We start from the raw sequence: 15,995 nt of genomic DNA, 5'->3' as shown, positions 1-15,995 counted from the left end.
GAGGGAGGGAGGGGAGGGAGGGAGGGAGGGAGGAAGGAAGGAAGGAAGGAAGGAAGGAAGGAAGGAAGGAGAGAAAGAGAAGGAAGGAGAGAAAGAGAAGGAAGGAAGGAGAAAAGAAAGAGAAGGGAGGGAGGGAAAGAAAGGAAGAAAGAGAGAAAGAGGAAGAAAGAAAGAAATAAAGAAATAAGGGTAAAACCAAAACAAAAAACAAAAAACACACCACCACCACCCTGGATGCAATCCTCCTGCAGGCACTGAGGACTGAGTCTCTGCCTGGCCTGAGGACCCAGTCCGCTGGCCTCTGCCCCACAGCCTCACACAGCCAGGCTGTACCAGAGCAGAAGGTCTATCAGCAACTCATACCACAGGGGGGCCCAGGCAGGGTTTACAGCTGGGCAATGCCTCCTGCATGTTTTCCTGTCACAAACTAAGACCGTCAATGGGCCTGGAAAAGCAGGGGCATGTCCTCAATGCTGAGAGGCACTGCCACAGGGGGCGGTGTTAGACCTGCCTTGCCTGTCTGCTTCTCCAATTAGTAAATGGGTGTGTCTGCAAGAGGATCTAACACAGGGACTGCTTATGAATTAGGGAATTCCTGCAGCCTGGGCAACATGTCACAACTCTGTCTCTTACACAAAATATAATAATTGGCCGGGTGCGGTGGCTCATGCCTGTAATCTCAGTACTCTGGGAAGCCGAGGCAGGTGGATCACCTGAGGTCAGGAGTTTGAGACTAGCCTGGCCAACATGGTGAAACCCTGTCTCTATAAAAATTAGCTGGGCATAGGGGTATGGGCCTGTAGTCCCAGCTACTTGGGAGGCTGAAACAGAAAAATCGCATGAACCCAGGAGGTAGAGGTTGCAGTGAGCTGAGATCATGCCACCACACTCCAGCCTGGGCGACAGAGCAAGACTCCGTCTAAAAAAAAAAAAAAAAAAAAAACAAAAAAAAAACTGATGCTCCTGGCCACTGGGGCCAACCCTCAAGGAGCTCCAGTGCAAGAACCAACCACCCAACTCCCCGGGTCCCAGACCCCTGGGGAATGGTACAGAACTGCATCTCTGCACCCACGGCTGGGTGGCAGTTGGTGACCACACCTGGGTCTCTCTCCAGCTCAGGGCAGGAAGGCGCTGTCGGACCAGAAAGCTGGAAGGGGGCCAGAGGCTGAGCCCTGCGGACACAAACTGACTGAAGGAGCCAAGCCCCTACTGCCCGAGTCCAGCAGACAGGTTAGTCCACCCCCATGAGCTCAGCTTGCCAAGTAGCCTAGACTGGGATCTATGTGGCTGGCCTTATACAAGCGGCAGCAGCTAACACCACCCGCCCACTCACAACCAGCTAGGCACTGAGGCTCATCCTCAACACGAATCATCTCCTTTGCAATGTATTCATCCTCTTTTGCAGATAAGGAAACTGAGGCTTGTTTGTTCACTGACACATGCCAGGCACTGTTAAGAACTTTGGGGTTCAGCTATAGAAGGAAAGACAAAAATCCTTGATCGCATGAAACTGACATCTTAGCAAAGAAAGAATGACAATGAAATAAATCGCTATATGTAATATATTCAAACGTGACATGTGACGTGGAAAGAAGAAAAAAAGGAAAGCGGACAGGGAGTGGCAGCTGATGGGGCCAGGTGTACAGTTCATTTTTTATTTATGTTTTATTTTTTGAGACAGAGTCTCACTCTGTTGCCCAGGCTGCAGTGCAGTGGTACAATCTCGGCTCACTGCAACCTCCGCCTGCCAGGTTCCAGCGATTCTCCTGCCTCAGCCTCCTGAGTAGCTGGGATTACAGGTGTGTGCCACCATGCCCAGTTAATTTTTGTATTTTTAGTAGAGATGGGGTTTCACCACGTTGGTCAGGCTCGTATCAAACTCCTAACCTCGTGATCCACGCACCTCGGCCTCCCCAAGTGCTGGGATTACAGGCATAAGCCACTGCGCCTGGCATACAGTATTTTATAAAGTGGCCAAAAGCAGAGTGCAGGTCAGGTACACTGGCTCATGCCTGTAATCCCAGCACTTTGGGAGGCCAGGGCAGGAGGATCACTTGAGCCCAAGAGTTTGAGGCCAGGCTGGGCAACACAGCGAGACCTCTATCTCTACAAAAACTATTAAAAGCCGGGTTAGAAGGCCGAGGGTAGATCACAAGGCCAGGAGTTCAAGACCAGCCTGGCCAATATGGTGAAACCCCGTCTCTATGAAAAATACAAAAATTAGCTGGGCGTGGTGGCACATGCCTGTAGTCCCAGTTACTTGAGAGGCTGAGGCAGGAGAACTGCTTGAACCCAGGAGGCGGAGGTTGTGGTGAGACGAGATCGTGCCACTGCATCCTAGCCTGGCGACAGAGTAAGACTCCATCTCAAAAAAAAAAAGTCCAATTAAAGGTTGTAGAAATAATTCTGTGAAGATAATGATGGCTTAGACAAAGTGGTCAGCAAACTACAGCTGAGAGGGCGACTCTGGTCTACTGCCGGCTTTTGAACAAACTAAAAATGGTTTTAACATTTGTTTTATCTTTTAAAAAATAAATGAAGTTTTTACCATTTTTAAGCGGGTGGAAAAGAAATCAAAGAAACCTATTGCATGACACGTGAAAATTAAATTCAAATTTCGGTGGCCATAAATAGAGTTGTATTGAACATGCCATGCTCACTGGATGACATCTATATGTGATATATTCATATATGGCTGCCACTGTAGTGGTATCACTGCCACTAAGATGTCTGAGATGGTTGGATGCGGTGGCTCATGCCTGTAATCCCAGCACTTTGGTAGGCCAAGGTGAGCAGATCACTTGAAATCAGGAGATCGAGACCATCCTGGCTAACATAGTAAAAGCCCATCTCTACTAAAAATACAAAAAAAAAAACGGGCATGGTGGCGGTCACTTGTAGTCCCAGCTCCTCAGGAGGCTGAGGCAGGAGAATGGCATGAACCCGGGAGGCAGAGCTTGCAGTGAGCTGAGATTGAGCCACTGCACTCCAGCCTGGGCAACAGAGCGAGACTCCATCTCAAAAAATAAATAAAAAATAAAATAAAATAATAAAAAATCCACATGGAGAGATCCAGTTCATTGAGAAGCACCAGCTGCCACCACCCTCCCATCCTGAATCAGACAGAAATATCTGAGTGTGCAAACTCAGTGCTCTGCAAACTTTTTGCTCCTAAAATAATTTTGCAAATGTTATATACACCCCCAACATTTTTAAGGTGACATCTAGTATTTTTTACCTAAGCTTTAAGAGTTGCCAAAGATGTCATTTTTGGCCTACTGTCGGTATTAAAAGTTTTACATATTTACAGGGCCCTGTTAAATCTATCTACAGAGTCTAAATGCTTTGGTAATTTGAACCCTACCATTATCCCTTTAAAAAAAACTAAGAGGTTATGAATAAGCTCTTTAACATTTGCTCTCTTTTTGCTTTGAAGTTGGTTTCTGTTCTCCTCCTTCATAGGATCTTATTCTAATACATGTTTATGACTGAAGGTTAGCACTAATTACCCTATCACATTGAATTGAAATTTAATTTTTAGGCTGGGTGCAGTGGCTCACGCCTGTAATCCCAGCACTTTGGGAGGCCAAGCACTTTGGGAGGCAGACCACTTGAGGTCAGGAGTTTGAGACCAGTCTGGCCAACAGTGAAACCCTGTTTCTACTAGAAATACTAAAACTAGCTGGGTGTAGTGGCGTGCATCTGTACAGTCCCAGCTACCTGGGAGGCTAAGATGGGAGAATGGCTTGAACCTGTCCTCAGAGGCGGAGGCTGCAGCAAGCCAAGATCGCGACACTGCACTCCAGGCAGGGCAATAGAGCAAGACTCCGTCTTAAAAAAAAAAGGAAAAGAAAAAAAGAAATTTAATGTTTAAGAAATATTTCAGTGGGCCGGGCGCGGTGGCTCAAGCCTGTAATCCCAGCACTTTGGGAGGCCGAGACGGGCGGATCACGAGGTCAGGAGATCGAGACCGTCCTGGCTAACACGGTGAAACCCCGTCTCTACTAAAAAAAATACAAAAATCTAGCTGGGCGAGGTGGCGGGCGCCTGTGGACCCAGCTACTCGGGAGGCTGAGGCAGGAGAATGGCGGGAACCCGGGAGGCGGAGCTTGCAGTGAGCTGAGATCCGGCCACTGCACTCCAGCCTGGGCGACAGAGCGAGACTCCGTCTCAAAAAAAAAAAAAAAGAAATATTTCAGTGACCAAAGGTTCTAAGCATAAAAAGAAAAATCCAGGCTAGACATGGTAGTGCATGCAGCCAGGTCAAGACAGTGAGAGCCCTGTTTCTATAAATAAATACGAAAAAGAAAATTTCTTCAGGAGGTTGCTCACTACAACCCCTCCCTCCCGGGTTCAAGCAATTCTCCTGCTTCGGCCTCCCAAGTACCCAGGATTACAAGCACGTGCCACTGCACCTGGCGAATTTTTGTATTTTTAGTAGAGGCACGGTTTCAGCATGTTGACCAGGCTGGTCTTGAACTCCTGACCTCAAGTGATCCACCCACCTCGGCCTTCCAAAGTGTTGAAATTACAGGTGTGAGCCACCGCACCTGGCCTAGGGTGGAGTTTTCTTAGAGCAAAAAAAAGAATCCCAAATCTAGAATTACTTCTGAGTTAGATGCCCAAAAACTTTCACTGCGATCCATGATCGGAAATGTCTGTAATGATTTCCCAGCTGAGTAGCCCCTAGCCCCGCCCCCATGATTTTTCTGAAAGCAGATTTGTGACCACCCCAGGTGCAGCAGGACTCGGTCCCCAAGGACGAGCTAGCCTGGATCACTTCCTCACCTTCCAGGCAGGTCCCCAAGAGTCAAGTGGCATGGCGGCGGGCATGACCTGGCCAGGGAGGGAGATCAGGGTCCCAACTCCTAGTCCAGTCATGTCCTGGGGTCTCTATGTGGCCCACAGGAGCGCTGATCAAGCCTTGAATGGAATACTGAGCCACTCAGCTCTGCCTGAGGGGGGCTGCAATTACCTGCTGCGTTGTGACCCATTTCCAATGTTCCTCAGGGACAGCAGGAAGAAGCCGGGGAACCCACACAGCCCATTCCCAAGCCGCAGCCCTTTCCAAAGCACAGCAGGGAGGTACTTGTCACACGGAGACCTACAAAGGGCTCAACCGTGTGCAGGGGTGTCTGTCACTCCCAAAAACCTTTTCTGCTAACTGTGCAGTTTGCAGTCGCCATGCAAGCAACCAACATGGACTGTGCCTCTTGCTGCGCCGGGCCTGCCTGTGCCAGCTGCTGGGCTCGGTGATGAATGGCAGTCAGGCGGGTCTACATGTGACAGGAGCATGCGGGCAGTGATCCAGGGGCCGGGATATGACAGTGTGCACGACTGAGAGAGGCCATCCCCCCCGCCCCCCAGGCTTGCTGGTGCTCAATGGGACGTGAACAAAGCACCTATTACATAATACAGGGTCACGATGTACCAGGCGCTGTGGAGAGGAGACAGCAGGGCAGAGGGCCCAAAGGGCCACAGTGGGTATGCCCAGGAAAGCCCTGCTGAGGAAATGGGATTTCAGCAGAGGGCCAGCATGAGGCTCCCTGGCAGGGAATGCGAAGGCCCTGAGGTAGCACAGAGCTTTGGGGAAGTGGGTGACACCCGAGGCTGGAGCCAAGTAAATTATAGGGGGAGCAGCTGAGCAGCAGGCTGGAGCGGAGCCAAGACAAGTGCTTTAGGTTTTACCCTTGAGCGAAGAGGAATCGCTGGAGTGCCACAGGCTGCTTGGGTTTCTTGAAGAATCATCTCTCTGCTGGGGACAGAGGAACAGTAGGGGAGCAAATGTGGCTTCGGAGACAGCGGTGAGAGGCTTGGAAACAACCCAGGGCAGAGACCCAGGTGGCTTGGACCAGGGAGGGAACAGAGGAGGGAAGTAGTGAAAAGGACACCCTAGTTCCTAGATTGAGATGTCACTGGTTCGAGATGTCACTGGTTCAAAATGAGCCACCTGATGGGCGTGGTGGCTCATGTCTCTAATCCCAGCACTTCGGGAAACAGAGGCAGGAGGATCACTGGAGCCCATGAGTTCAAGACCAGCCCAGGCAACATAGCAAGACCCTGTCTCTACAGAACATTCTTAAATTAGCTGGGCGTGGTGGCATGCACCTGTGGTCTCAGCTACTTGGGAGGCTGGGGCACAAGAATCCCTTGAACCCAGGAGTTGGAGGTTGTAGGGAGCCGTGATCGTGCCACTGCACTCCAGCCTGGGTGACAGAGCGAGACCCTGTCTCAAAAAAAAAAAAAAAAAAAAACAGGAATGGCCAAACTCCACAGCAGCAAAAGATGAGCCAGGTTCAAGGAAGAGCAGAACCCTCCACTACTGTCATCAAGGATATGCTATAAGCTCAGGACCCACCCTCAAGGCCAGACCTGCCAGTCCCGCAGAATGGCCGCACCCCCTGAGATCATGCGAGCACCCTGTCCTCATCAGCTGCAGTGACTTTTGAGGGCAGACATCAATTATACGGCTAAACGCCTGAACCTGTCCCGTGCTTTGCTCTGCAGGACAGTGGCCTCTAACCAACATTCACATACTCATTCCACAAGTATCCAGAGACCCTCCCCAGGGCCAGGGGTTACAGGGTACAGCCAGGGGCTTACACAAACATGCCTTATCAGAAGGTGCCAAGTGCCGTGTGGAGAACTCAAACATGAGTGGTGACAAGGTGATGAGTATAACCTGGGTGAGTCAGGGGCAGAGGCCTCTTGGAGGTATTTTGTCACATTCAGACCAAGACCACACAGCCAGCCTCTCCAGAAACCGTCCCCACACCAGTATTTGGATAGGGATTCTCCAGCTCTGTCCTCTGTGGATCCCCCATCCCTGGCTGGGAGACTGTTAAAACTATTCTCTGGGCCCAGTGCGTTGGCTCACGCCTGTAATCCTAGCACTTTGGGAGGCTGAGGCGGGAGGATCATCTGAGGTCAGGAGTTCGAGACCAGCCTGGCCAACATGGTGAAACTCCGTCTCTACTAAAAGTACAAAAATTAGCCAGGCGTGGTGTGGTGCATGCCTGTAATCCCAGCTACTCAGGAGGCTGAGGCAGGAGAATCGCTTGAACCTGGGAGGCAGAGGTTGCAGTGAGCCAAGATCGTGTCATTGCACTCCAGCCTGGGCAACAAAGGAAGACTCTGCAGGGGTGGGGACGATTATCTGAAACAAGTAGTATACCGACAATACACTGTTTCCAACTATACATGTCTCCTCAGGAATTCCAGTATCTGCACACATACCCCCACCCCACCCTCTGCAATCCTCCAACCCTACCCAGCTCCTGAGAAACGTTCATTCAGCAGCTCCACCCACCTGCCCACCTCCTAAGTTAGACACTTGAGGTGTGTCTGGAGGAACAGCTTCTCCCCACAAGGAGCCTCGAGGCTCAGCTCCATGACTTCAGCCTGTTTCCAGATGGTTCCTGAAGCCCCAGGGCTTGTGTTAACTTCCCACTCCCACCCCCAACTTGGCCCCCACCCTGAGGACAAGCCCAGTTCCCACGCTCTGGCCAGTGATCCCTGTTCACTTTCAAATGGGGGGGAAAAAAGGAATTTAGAAGGACCCAGGAGACTGCACAAAGCCCTGCAGTCTCTCAGGCAGTCTGTGAATGGCTGCCTCAGCTTATATAAGAGCCTGGTTAGAGCAGGGACAGGGGCAGGTCAGTGTGACACAGCTACAGGGCCACAGAGAGGGCCTTCACACCTTGCAGGGCTGGGAACACTCATGACCCACGTCCAGCCAACCATGTAACTGGGGTGAGTCGATCCGCTCCCGGTAAACCCCACATGCAGTCCACGGTACGCTTCTCAGAATAAGGAGCAAGTGCTCTGTGCATTTTTACTACAAACACCATGGTGGCTGGGCATAGTGCCTCAATGCCTATAATCCCAACACTTTGGGAGGCCAAGGCGGGTGGATCACCTGAGGTCAGGAGTTTGAGACCACCCTAGCCAATAGAGCGAAACACCGTTTCTACTAAAAATAAAAAAATTAGCCAGGAGTGGTGGTGGACGCCTGTAATCTCAGCTACTCGGGAGGCTGAGGCAGGAGAATCGATTGAACCCAGGAGGCGGGGGTTGCAGTGAGCCGAGATTGCACCACTGCACTCCAGCCTGGACCACAAAAGTGAAACCCCATCTCAAAAACAAACAAACAAACAAACAAAATACACTATGAGGGTCCCCTAAGGATTTAAAAAATGAACTGCCCTCCAGTAGGGAATCTTTTAGGTAAAATCAGCAGAATGTGGTCGGGCATGGTGTCTCACACCTGTAATCCCAGCACTTTGGGAGGTCAAGGCAGGAGGATCACTTGAGCCCAAGAGTCGAAGACCAACCTGGGCAATATAGCAAGACCCCGTCTCTACTAAAAACAATAATTCATAGGTAATTGAATAAAACAGGAAAGGGACTTTCATTGCCATCAAAATGAGGCAGGGCACAGTGGTTCAGGCCGGTAATCCCAGCACTTTGGAAGGCCGAGGTGGGTGGATCACTTGAGGTCAGGAGTTCAAAACCAGCCTGGCCAACATGGTGAAACCCTGTCTCTACTACAAATACAAAAGATAAGCCAGGTGTGGTGGCACATTAGCTGATAATCCCAGCTAATCGGGAGGCTGAGGCAGGAGAATCGCTTAAACCTAGGAGGCGGAGATTGCAGTGACCCAAGATTGTGTCACTGCACTCCAGCTTGGGTGACAAGAGAGAAACTCCATCTCAAAAAAAAAAAAAATGAAATGAAGTCTACAGGTCTCTCTGGGTGGCTACAAAGCCCTGCCCTGTCAGCCTCATCCCTCAACGTGGGACATCTGCAAACCCCGGGCTCCATGCCTCTGCACGGAACACCACTCGGTTCCCTCTGCCTAGAACACCATTCTCCTCCCTGGCCCCAAAGACCTTGACCTTCAGGCCTTGGCTTAAATGAAAGGATCTTGAGGGCAGAGAAAGTGGTTCGTTCTCCCCAGGATTCTTAGCATTGATAAGGGGGAAAAAAATATGTTGGAACGAATGAACTAATGAATAAGTGACGGACTGGAAAAGAGAGGCAGGGCCCCATGACGGGAAAAGGCCTGGACCAGCAGAACCTGCCCACAACCTGTGTGGTGAGGGGCAGGCCCCAGTGTTGTCTTGGCAGCTTCCATCTCAGAAGGGCCCCTGTGCCAGGAGGGTTGAGATGATGGGGAACAGGACAGCCACAGGCAGGATAGGCCCAGGGCTTGTAGCCAAGAGGCCAGAAGAAGCTGGTTTCCAGCCAGGCACGGTGGCACACACCTAGAATCCCAGAGCTTTGGGATGCTGAGGCAGGAGATCACTTGAGCCAAAGAATTCAAGACCAGCCTGGGCAACATGGTGAGTCTGTCTCTCTACCAAAACAATCCTTTAAAAATTAGCCAGGCACTGGCCGAGTATAGTGGCTCATGCCTGTAATCTCAGCACTTCGGGAGGCCGAGGTGGGCAGATTACTTGAGCTCAGGAGTTCAAGACCAGCCTGGCCCACATGGTGAAACCCTGTCTCTAATAAAAACACCAAAATTAGCCAGGTGTGGCCTGTAGTCCCAGTTACTCAGGAGGCTGAGGCAAAAGAATGGCTTGAAACCGGAAGGCGGAAGTTGCAGTGAGTCGAGATCATTCCACTGCACTACAGCCTGGGCAAAAGCAAAACTCCAACTCAAAAAATAAATAAATAAATAAATAAAATAACAGCCAGACATAGTGGTACACACACCTGCAGTCCCAGCTACTTGGGAGGCCGAGGAGGGCAGATCACTTAAGATCAAGAGTTCCAGGCCATCCTGGCCAACATGGTGAAACCTCACCTCTACTAAAAATACAAAAATTGTGGCCAGGCATGGTGGCTCATGCCTGTAATCCCAGCACTTTGGGAAGCTGAGGCAGGTGGATCACCTGTGGTCAGGAGTTCAAGACGAGTTTGGCCAACACAGTGAAACCCCATCTGTACTAAAAATACAAAAATTGGCTGGGAGCAGTGGCTCACGCCTATAATCTCAGCACTTTGGGAGGCCGAGGCGGGGGGATCACAAGGTCAGGAGATCGAGACCATCCTGGCTAACACAGTGAAACCCCATCTCTACTAAAAGTACAAAAAAATTAGCCAGGCAAGGCGGCATGCGCCTGTAGTCCCAGCTGCTGGGGAGGCTGAGGCAGGAGAATGGCATGAACCCGGGAGATGGAGCTTGCAGTGAGCAGAGATCACGCCACTGCACTCCAGCCTGGGTGACAGAGCAAGACTCCGTCTCAAAAAAACCAAAAAAACAAAAATTAGGGGGGTACGGTGGTGGGCACCAGTAATCCCAGCTACTCAAAAGGCTGAGGTAGAAGAATGCTTGAACCCCAGAGGTGGAGGTTGCAGAGAGCCAAGATCACACCACTGCACTCCAGTCTAGGCGACAGAGCGCAAGACTCTGCCTCAAAAAAATGTATTTTTTAAAAAATAAATAAAAATACAAAAATTAGCCAGGCATGGTGGCAGGCACCTGTAGTCCCAGCTACTCAGGAGGCTGAGGCAGGAAAATCCCTTGAACCCGAGAGGTAGAGGTTGCAGTGAGCCGAGATCCCACCACTGCACTCCAGCCTGGGCAACAGGGCAGGACTCCGTCTCAGAAAAAAGAAAGAAAAGAAAAAAAAGAAAAGAAAAGAACAGAAAAGAAAAGAAAACAGAAAAGAAAAGAAAAGAAAAGAAAAGAAAAGAAAAGAAAAGAAAAGAAAAGAAAAGAAAACACAACCCAAGCCCAGATGGGCTGCGAAGGAGATGAGTGGCGTGGCGGGGTGACAGGCAAGGGGATGGACTCAAGATTGGATGGCCAAGGAAGGTCTCTCTGGGGGACATGGAAGCTGAGTGCTCAGTAACAGGAAGGGCCAGGCATGAGAAAAGCAGAGGGAAGCACATCGGGGGCCGAGGGAACAGCATGTACTCAGGGCAGGAACGTGGCTTTGGGTATCTGCAGAGAGGAAAGACAGTAGCGCAGTGACAAGTGAGGAAAGCAGGGGACAGATGACAAGAAGCCTCTGAGGGAGGGTTCTGAGTCATGGCACACTAAGATCCTCTCACTCACAGGCAAAAAGGCCTTCTGCCTGTGGCTGGGTGAGGGACAGACAGCCAGCAGGGAGCAGGAACAGAAGATGCATGCTCCTACTGAGGTAGCTGTGATAGGCACCTGGTGGCCAGACTGTCTTCCAGCCTCCATTTCCTGGGATGATTCTTTGTCATAAGAGATCAAAAACTGGCTCTGAGTGTGTTGTGACTTCCCTAAGGGTCTTCCCATGAGGAAAGAAGGAGCTGATCATCTCAAAATGTGACTTGTGGCCAGGTGCAGTAGCTCACGCCTGTAATCCCAATACTTTTGGAGGCCAGGACAGGGAGATAACGAGGTCAGGAGATCGAGACCATCCTGGCTAACACAGTGAAAACCCGTCTCTACTAAAAATGCAAAAAATGAGCCAGGCGTAGTGGCGGGCGCCTGTAGTCCCAGCTACTCGGGAGGCGGAGGCAGGAGAATGGTGTGAACCCGGGAGGCGGAGCTTGCAGTGAGCCAAGATCGCACCAATGCACTCCAGCCTGGGCGACAGAGCGACTCTGTCACACACACACACAAAAAATGTGACTTGCATGGTGTGTGACGTTATATCAAAACTGAGGCACTGACATCTGGGTTTCTTCCTCTGTCTTCTGGGCATATATTTGGCATCAGTCTGTCTCCTGGCACCTGGTGGACCTTCTTCATTAAGTTACGAGGCCTTTCTCAGCCAGGCACGGTGGCACACGCCTGTAATCCCAGCACTTTGGGAGGCCGTGGCGGGCGGATCACGAGGTCAGGAGTTCAAGACCAGCCTGGCCAAGATGGTGAAACCCCGTCTCTACTAAAAATACAAAAATTACCCAGGCACGGTGGCGCACGCCTGTAATCTCAGCTACCTGGGAAGCTAAGGCAGCAGAATCGTTTGAACCCAGGAAGCAGAGGTTGTAGTGAGCCGAGATTACGCCACTGCATTCCAGCCTGGTGACAGAGTGAGACTCCATCTCAAAAAAAAAAAAAAAAAAGTTGTGAGGCCTTCCAAAGAGGTCAGATGCCAAAAGCATCTCAGGCAGCCCTGGGGATGCCGATCTGTCCTTACCTGGGTAACGTGGGTCCCTCTCTGCTTAATGACGTTTACCCTGCCTGTGGGCCACCAAGCGTGCTGGGAACTTCACACTCCCCTGCAGGCCTCCAGGTGTCCTTATCCTGGTCTCACAGGTGACAAAACTGAAGCTTAGGTTAAGTCACTATCCCAAGGGCAGAGTGGGTGGCCTCCAAGTCCTACACCACCACCACATGCTTCATTCTTCCCCCAGTGCATGACCCACAGCAAAGCCCACTATGATTCTAGAAGAATCCCAGCTCTGCTACCCACTAGCTGTGGACAAGTAGCTTCACCTTCTGCGCCTCAGTTTCTCCATCAGTCAAGTAGAGATAAGAACAGCATCTATTTCTTATGTTTAGTATGAGAGTTAGATATGTTACTAGATAAGAAGCACCGACACTGCGGGGCGCCGTGGCTCATGCCTGTAATCCCAACATTTTGGGAGGCTGAGCTGGGCGGATCACCTGAGGTCAGGCGTTTCAGACCAGCCTGGCCAACATGGTAAAACCCCGTGTCTACTAAAAATACAAAACCTAGCCGGGTGTGGTGGCGGGCGCCTGTAATCCCAGCTACTCGGGAGGCTGAGGCAGGAGAATCGCTTGAACCCGGGAGGCGGAGGTTGCAGTGAGCCGAGATCGCGCCATTGCACTCCAGCCTAGGGGACAAGAGCGAGACTTCGTCTCAAAAAAAAAAACACCACTTAGAATTAAGCACTATATTCACCGTAATTTACTAGGACGATTACTATGTTCTGGCTGCTGCGGGAAATGTCCCAGGTATTAAAATATTCTCAGCTGCCACTGTCAATACCAGCAAGAAGGTGTTAAGACCCAGCCTGAACTTGACCAACTAGCTCAAGGTCTCTGGCCTTTCTCACGCAGCCAGGCTTGTCAGTGAAAGTGCAGGATTCCCGACCAAACCCAACCACCTTATCAGAGCTGCAAGGCCTTTCCAAGCACCGCCCTTACTCAAGGCTGTCCACACTCCTCTGATCTCCTCAGGAACCAGTTAGTCCAGAGGGCTTTGCTGGACCCAGCTGGTGGAGCCTCTAAACTCACCTGGGTGCGGCTGAAATAGCTACTCCACCTGGCACACACCAAAGCCCACAACACATCCCGTCGCACTTTCTTGCTACTCGGTCCCGCCTCCCCCTCCCGGGTCCCACGGCTTCCTCCTTGCCCCGCCTCCTCTTCCTGATCCCCACCTCTTCCTCCTCAGCCTCGCCTCCCCATCCCTGGCCCCGCCTCTCACATCCCGGCCCCGCCTCTTCCACCTCGGCCCTGCCTCCTCCTCCTCCTCAGGACACGCCTTTTCCTGCTCAGCTCTGCCTCCCACTCCTTGGGACCCGCCTCCCCCTACTCGGCACCCTTCCCCTTCCTCAAGCCCCGCCTCCTCAGCCCCGCCTCCCCACATCTGCCCTACCGTGTCCAGAGGTGAGTAGGGTCGCACTACTTGTCAAATGTTAGCTGCTGCAAGGTGCTGCACCAAGCTGAGGCTTTTCCAGGCAAGTATCTGCTCATCCAATGCTCACCAGACCAAGAACCCCTTCAAACAATAATAACCCTGGGATGCAGGGACAACTATCCCAGTCAATATGAACATCGGGCAGGAGACAGGAAGGGGCTTGGGCTATAGCGCTTGCCACTTTCCGTGGTGTAAAGACCCTACCTGTGACTTAGCGATGTCAGCCTGCTATCCCTGAACATAAAGTTGGGAAGATGCACACCATCAGACAATGCGAGCCGGGTCTCGCACACCCAGGTGTCATTTTAAGGATGAAAAAGCTAGCTCAAGGTCAGTCGCGGGGGTTCACACCTGTAACCCCAACTCTTTGGGAGGCCAAGGCGGGAGGATCACTTAAGGTCAGGAGTTCGAGACCAGCCTGGCCAATATGGTGAAACCCCATCTCTACTAAAAATACAAAAATTAGCCAGGCGTGGCGGTGGGTGCCTGCAAACCCAGCTACTCAGGAGGCTGAGGGAGGAGAATCACTTGAACCCAGGAGGCAGAGGTTGCAGTGAGCCGAGATGGTACCACTGCACACCAGCCTGGGCGACAGAGGGGGTACTCTGTCTCAGGGAAAAAAAGAAAAATACAACTAGCTCAAGAGGCTAAAGAACTTGCCCATAGGCTCCAAACCTTGTCAGTGGCGGTTAAGCATATGAGCCCAGCACTGATCCAAAGCCCGCAGGCACTGCCACCTTCCCAGGAAGAGTATCAATCATCAACACTGCCCAACCCAAAGGGGAACTGGCCTGCAGCCCTGGAAAAGGCCTTCTTCTCTGGGTCTCAGGTCCCTCATCTGTAACTTTACAGAAGTTAAACAAGAAAAACTCCCTCAAGCCTGGGGCTCTGAGATTCTGAGTGCCTACAGCAGAGAAATTGCCTAAGTACAAAGCTATGTCCAAGGGAACAGAAGGGACTCCACCAGGAGAATCTGCCCAGTGAGTCACCATCTGCTCAAAGCAAGAAGCCTGCAGGAGGCCGGGCGCGGTGGCTCAAGCCTGTAATCCCAGCACTTTGGGAGGCCGAGACGGGCGGATCACGAGGTCAGGAGAGTGAGACCATCCTGGCTAACATGGTGAAACTCCGTCTCTACTAAAAAATACAAAAAACTAGCCGGGCGAGGTGGCGGGCGCCTGTAGTCCCAGCTACTCGGGAGGCTGAGGCAGGAGAATGGCGTGAACCCGGGAGACGGAGCTTGCAGTGAGCCAGGATCCAGCCACTACACTCCAGCCTGGGCGACAGAGCGAGACTCCATCTCAAAATGAATAAATAAATAAATAAAATAAAATAAATGTACAATTCAGCTAGGCACAGTGGCTCATCCCTGTAATCCCAGCACTTTGGGAGGCTCAGGTGGGAGGATTTCTTGAGGCCATAAGTTTGAGACCAGCCTGGGCAACATGTGAGACCTTGTCTCTTTAAAATATTAAGTGGATGTAGTGGTGCATACCAGTATTCCCAGCTGCTCAGGAGTCTGAAGAAGGGGGATCTCTTGAGCCCAGGAGCTCTAGGCTACAGTGAGCTATGATCACACAACTGTTCTCACACACACAAACAGGCAACCGAGTGAGACCTCATCTCTATAAAATAATAAATAAAAAGAAATGTGCAGTTCCTTAGACTTTTCCAAAACAGACTATTTGTTGTCATCATACCTCCAGGGACCAATATTCTATACCAAACAATGACTAGTTATTAGAAAAGATTTTAAAAAGGTAATATTTTGCCCCACTTTTACTTGCCAGGGAATACATTCTCTCTGAAAACAGAAAGGTATCTTCTAGATACATTATTTTTCCCCCACTGCTGACAAAGTGGCTTCCAGGACCAATCTTTTAATGTAGGGTTATTAAAACAACAAACAGCTAAATTGCTCTAATCCTGAGGGTCCCCCTGCGTATAGCACAATGGGATACAGTATTATTATGACCAAAACTACTCACTCACCACACAGTAAGGGACAGGACCTTTGGTTTCTCAGACTGTACTCACGTGATGGTGGCATCAGCATCACTGGAGGATTTGTCAGGAATGCAGATTCTTAGCCCTATCCCAGACTTACTGAATCAGAAACTCCGAGGGTGTGGCCCAGGAGTCTGTGTTTTAATGAGACTTCAAGGTCGTTCTGATGCTTGATGAAGTTTGAGAACAAGTGAGTCAGGGTAGTACAAACTCCTATAGCAAATATACACTCATTGGCTCAAACAAAATACAAATGTATTTGTTGTTTATTTAAAGGCGCAAATGTGGGTAAACAGGTTGGTAGAGTGGCCTCTTTCCTGTAGTTATTCAGGGACTCGGGCTGATGGACGCACTGTCATCTTCATTGTGTGACTTTCTTTTTTTTTTTTTTT

General features: G+C 50.8%; 1 protein-coding gene across 5 annotated transcripts in view; it reads right to left on the bottom strand.

Moving 5' to 3' along the window:
- TECR (trans-2,3-enoyl-CoA reductase) overlaps nt 1–15,995 on the bottom strand; it is a 37,526-nt gene that overhangs the window by 14,096 nt on the left and 7,435 nt on the right. For 3 of the 5 annotated variants that reach the window (XM_017851238.1, XM_017851237.1, XM_017851240.1), the window contains exon 2: nt 5,689–5,755. The exons of the other annotated variants lie outside the window; for them this stretch is intronic. In XM_017851238.1, the coding sequence (XP_017706727.1) occupies nt 5,689–5,748 (60 nt within the window). In that variant the 5' untranslated portion in view covers nt 5,749–5,755. The remainder of the gene's footprint in view (nt 1–5,688; nt 5,756–15,995) is intronic. 5 annotated transcript variants of the gene reach the window in all.

Source organism: Rhinopithecus bieti, unplaced genomic scaffold (genome assembly GCF_001698545.2).
Source record: "Rhinopithecus bieti isolate Rb0 unplaced genomic scaffold, ASM169854v2 scaffold_33432, whole genome shotgun sequence".
NCBI classification, from domain to species: domain Eukaryota; kingdom Metazoa; phylum Chordata; class Mammalia; order Primates; family Cercopithecidae; genus Rhinopithecus; species Rhinopithecus bieti.
The sequence above is the reverse complement of the archived record's forward strand: the minus strand, read 5'-3'. Positions and strand labels throughout refer to the sequence as shown.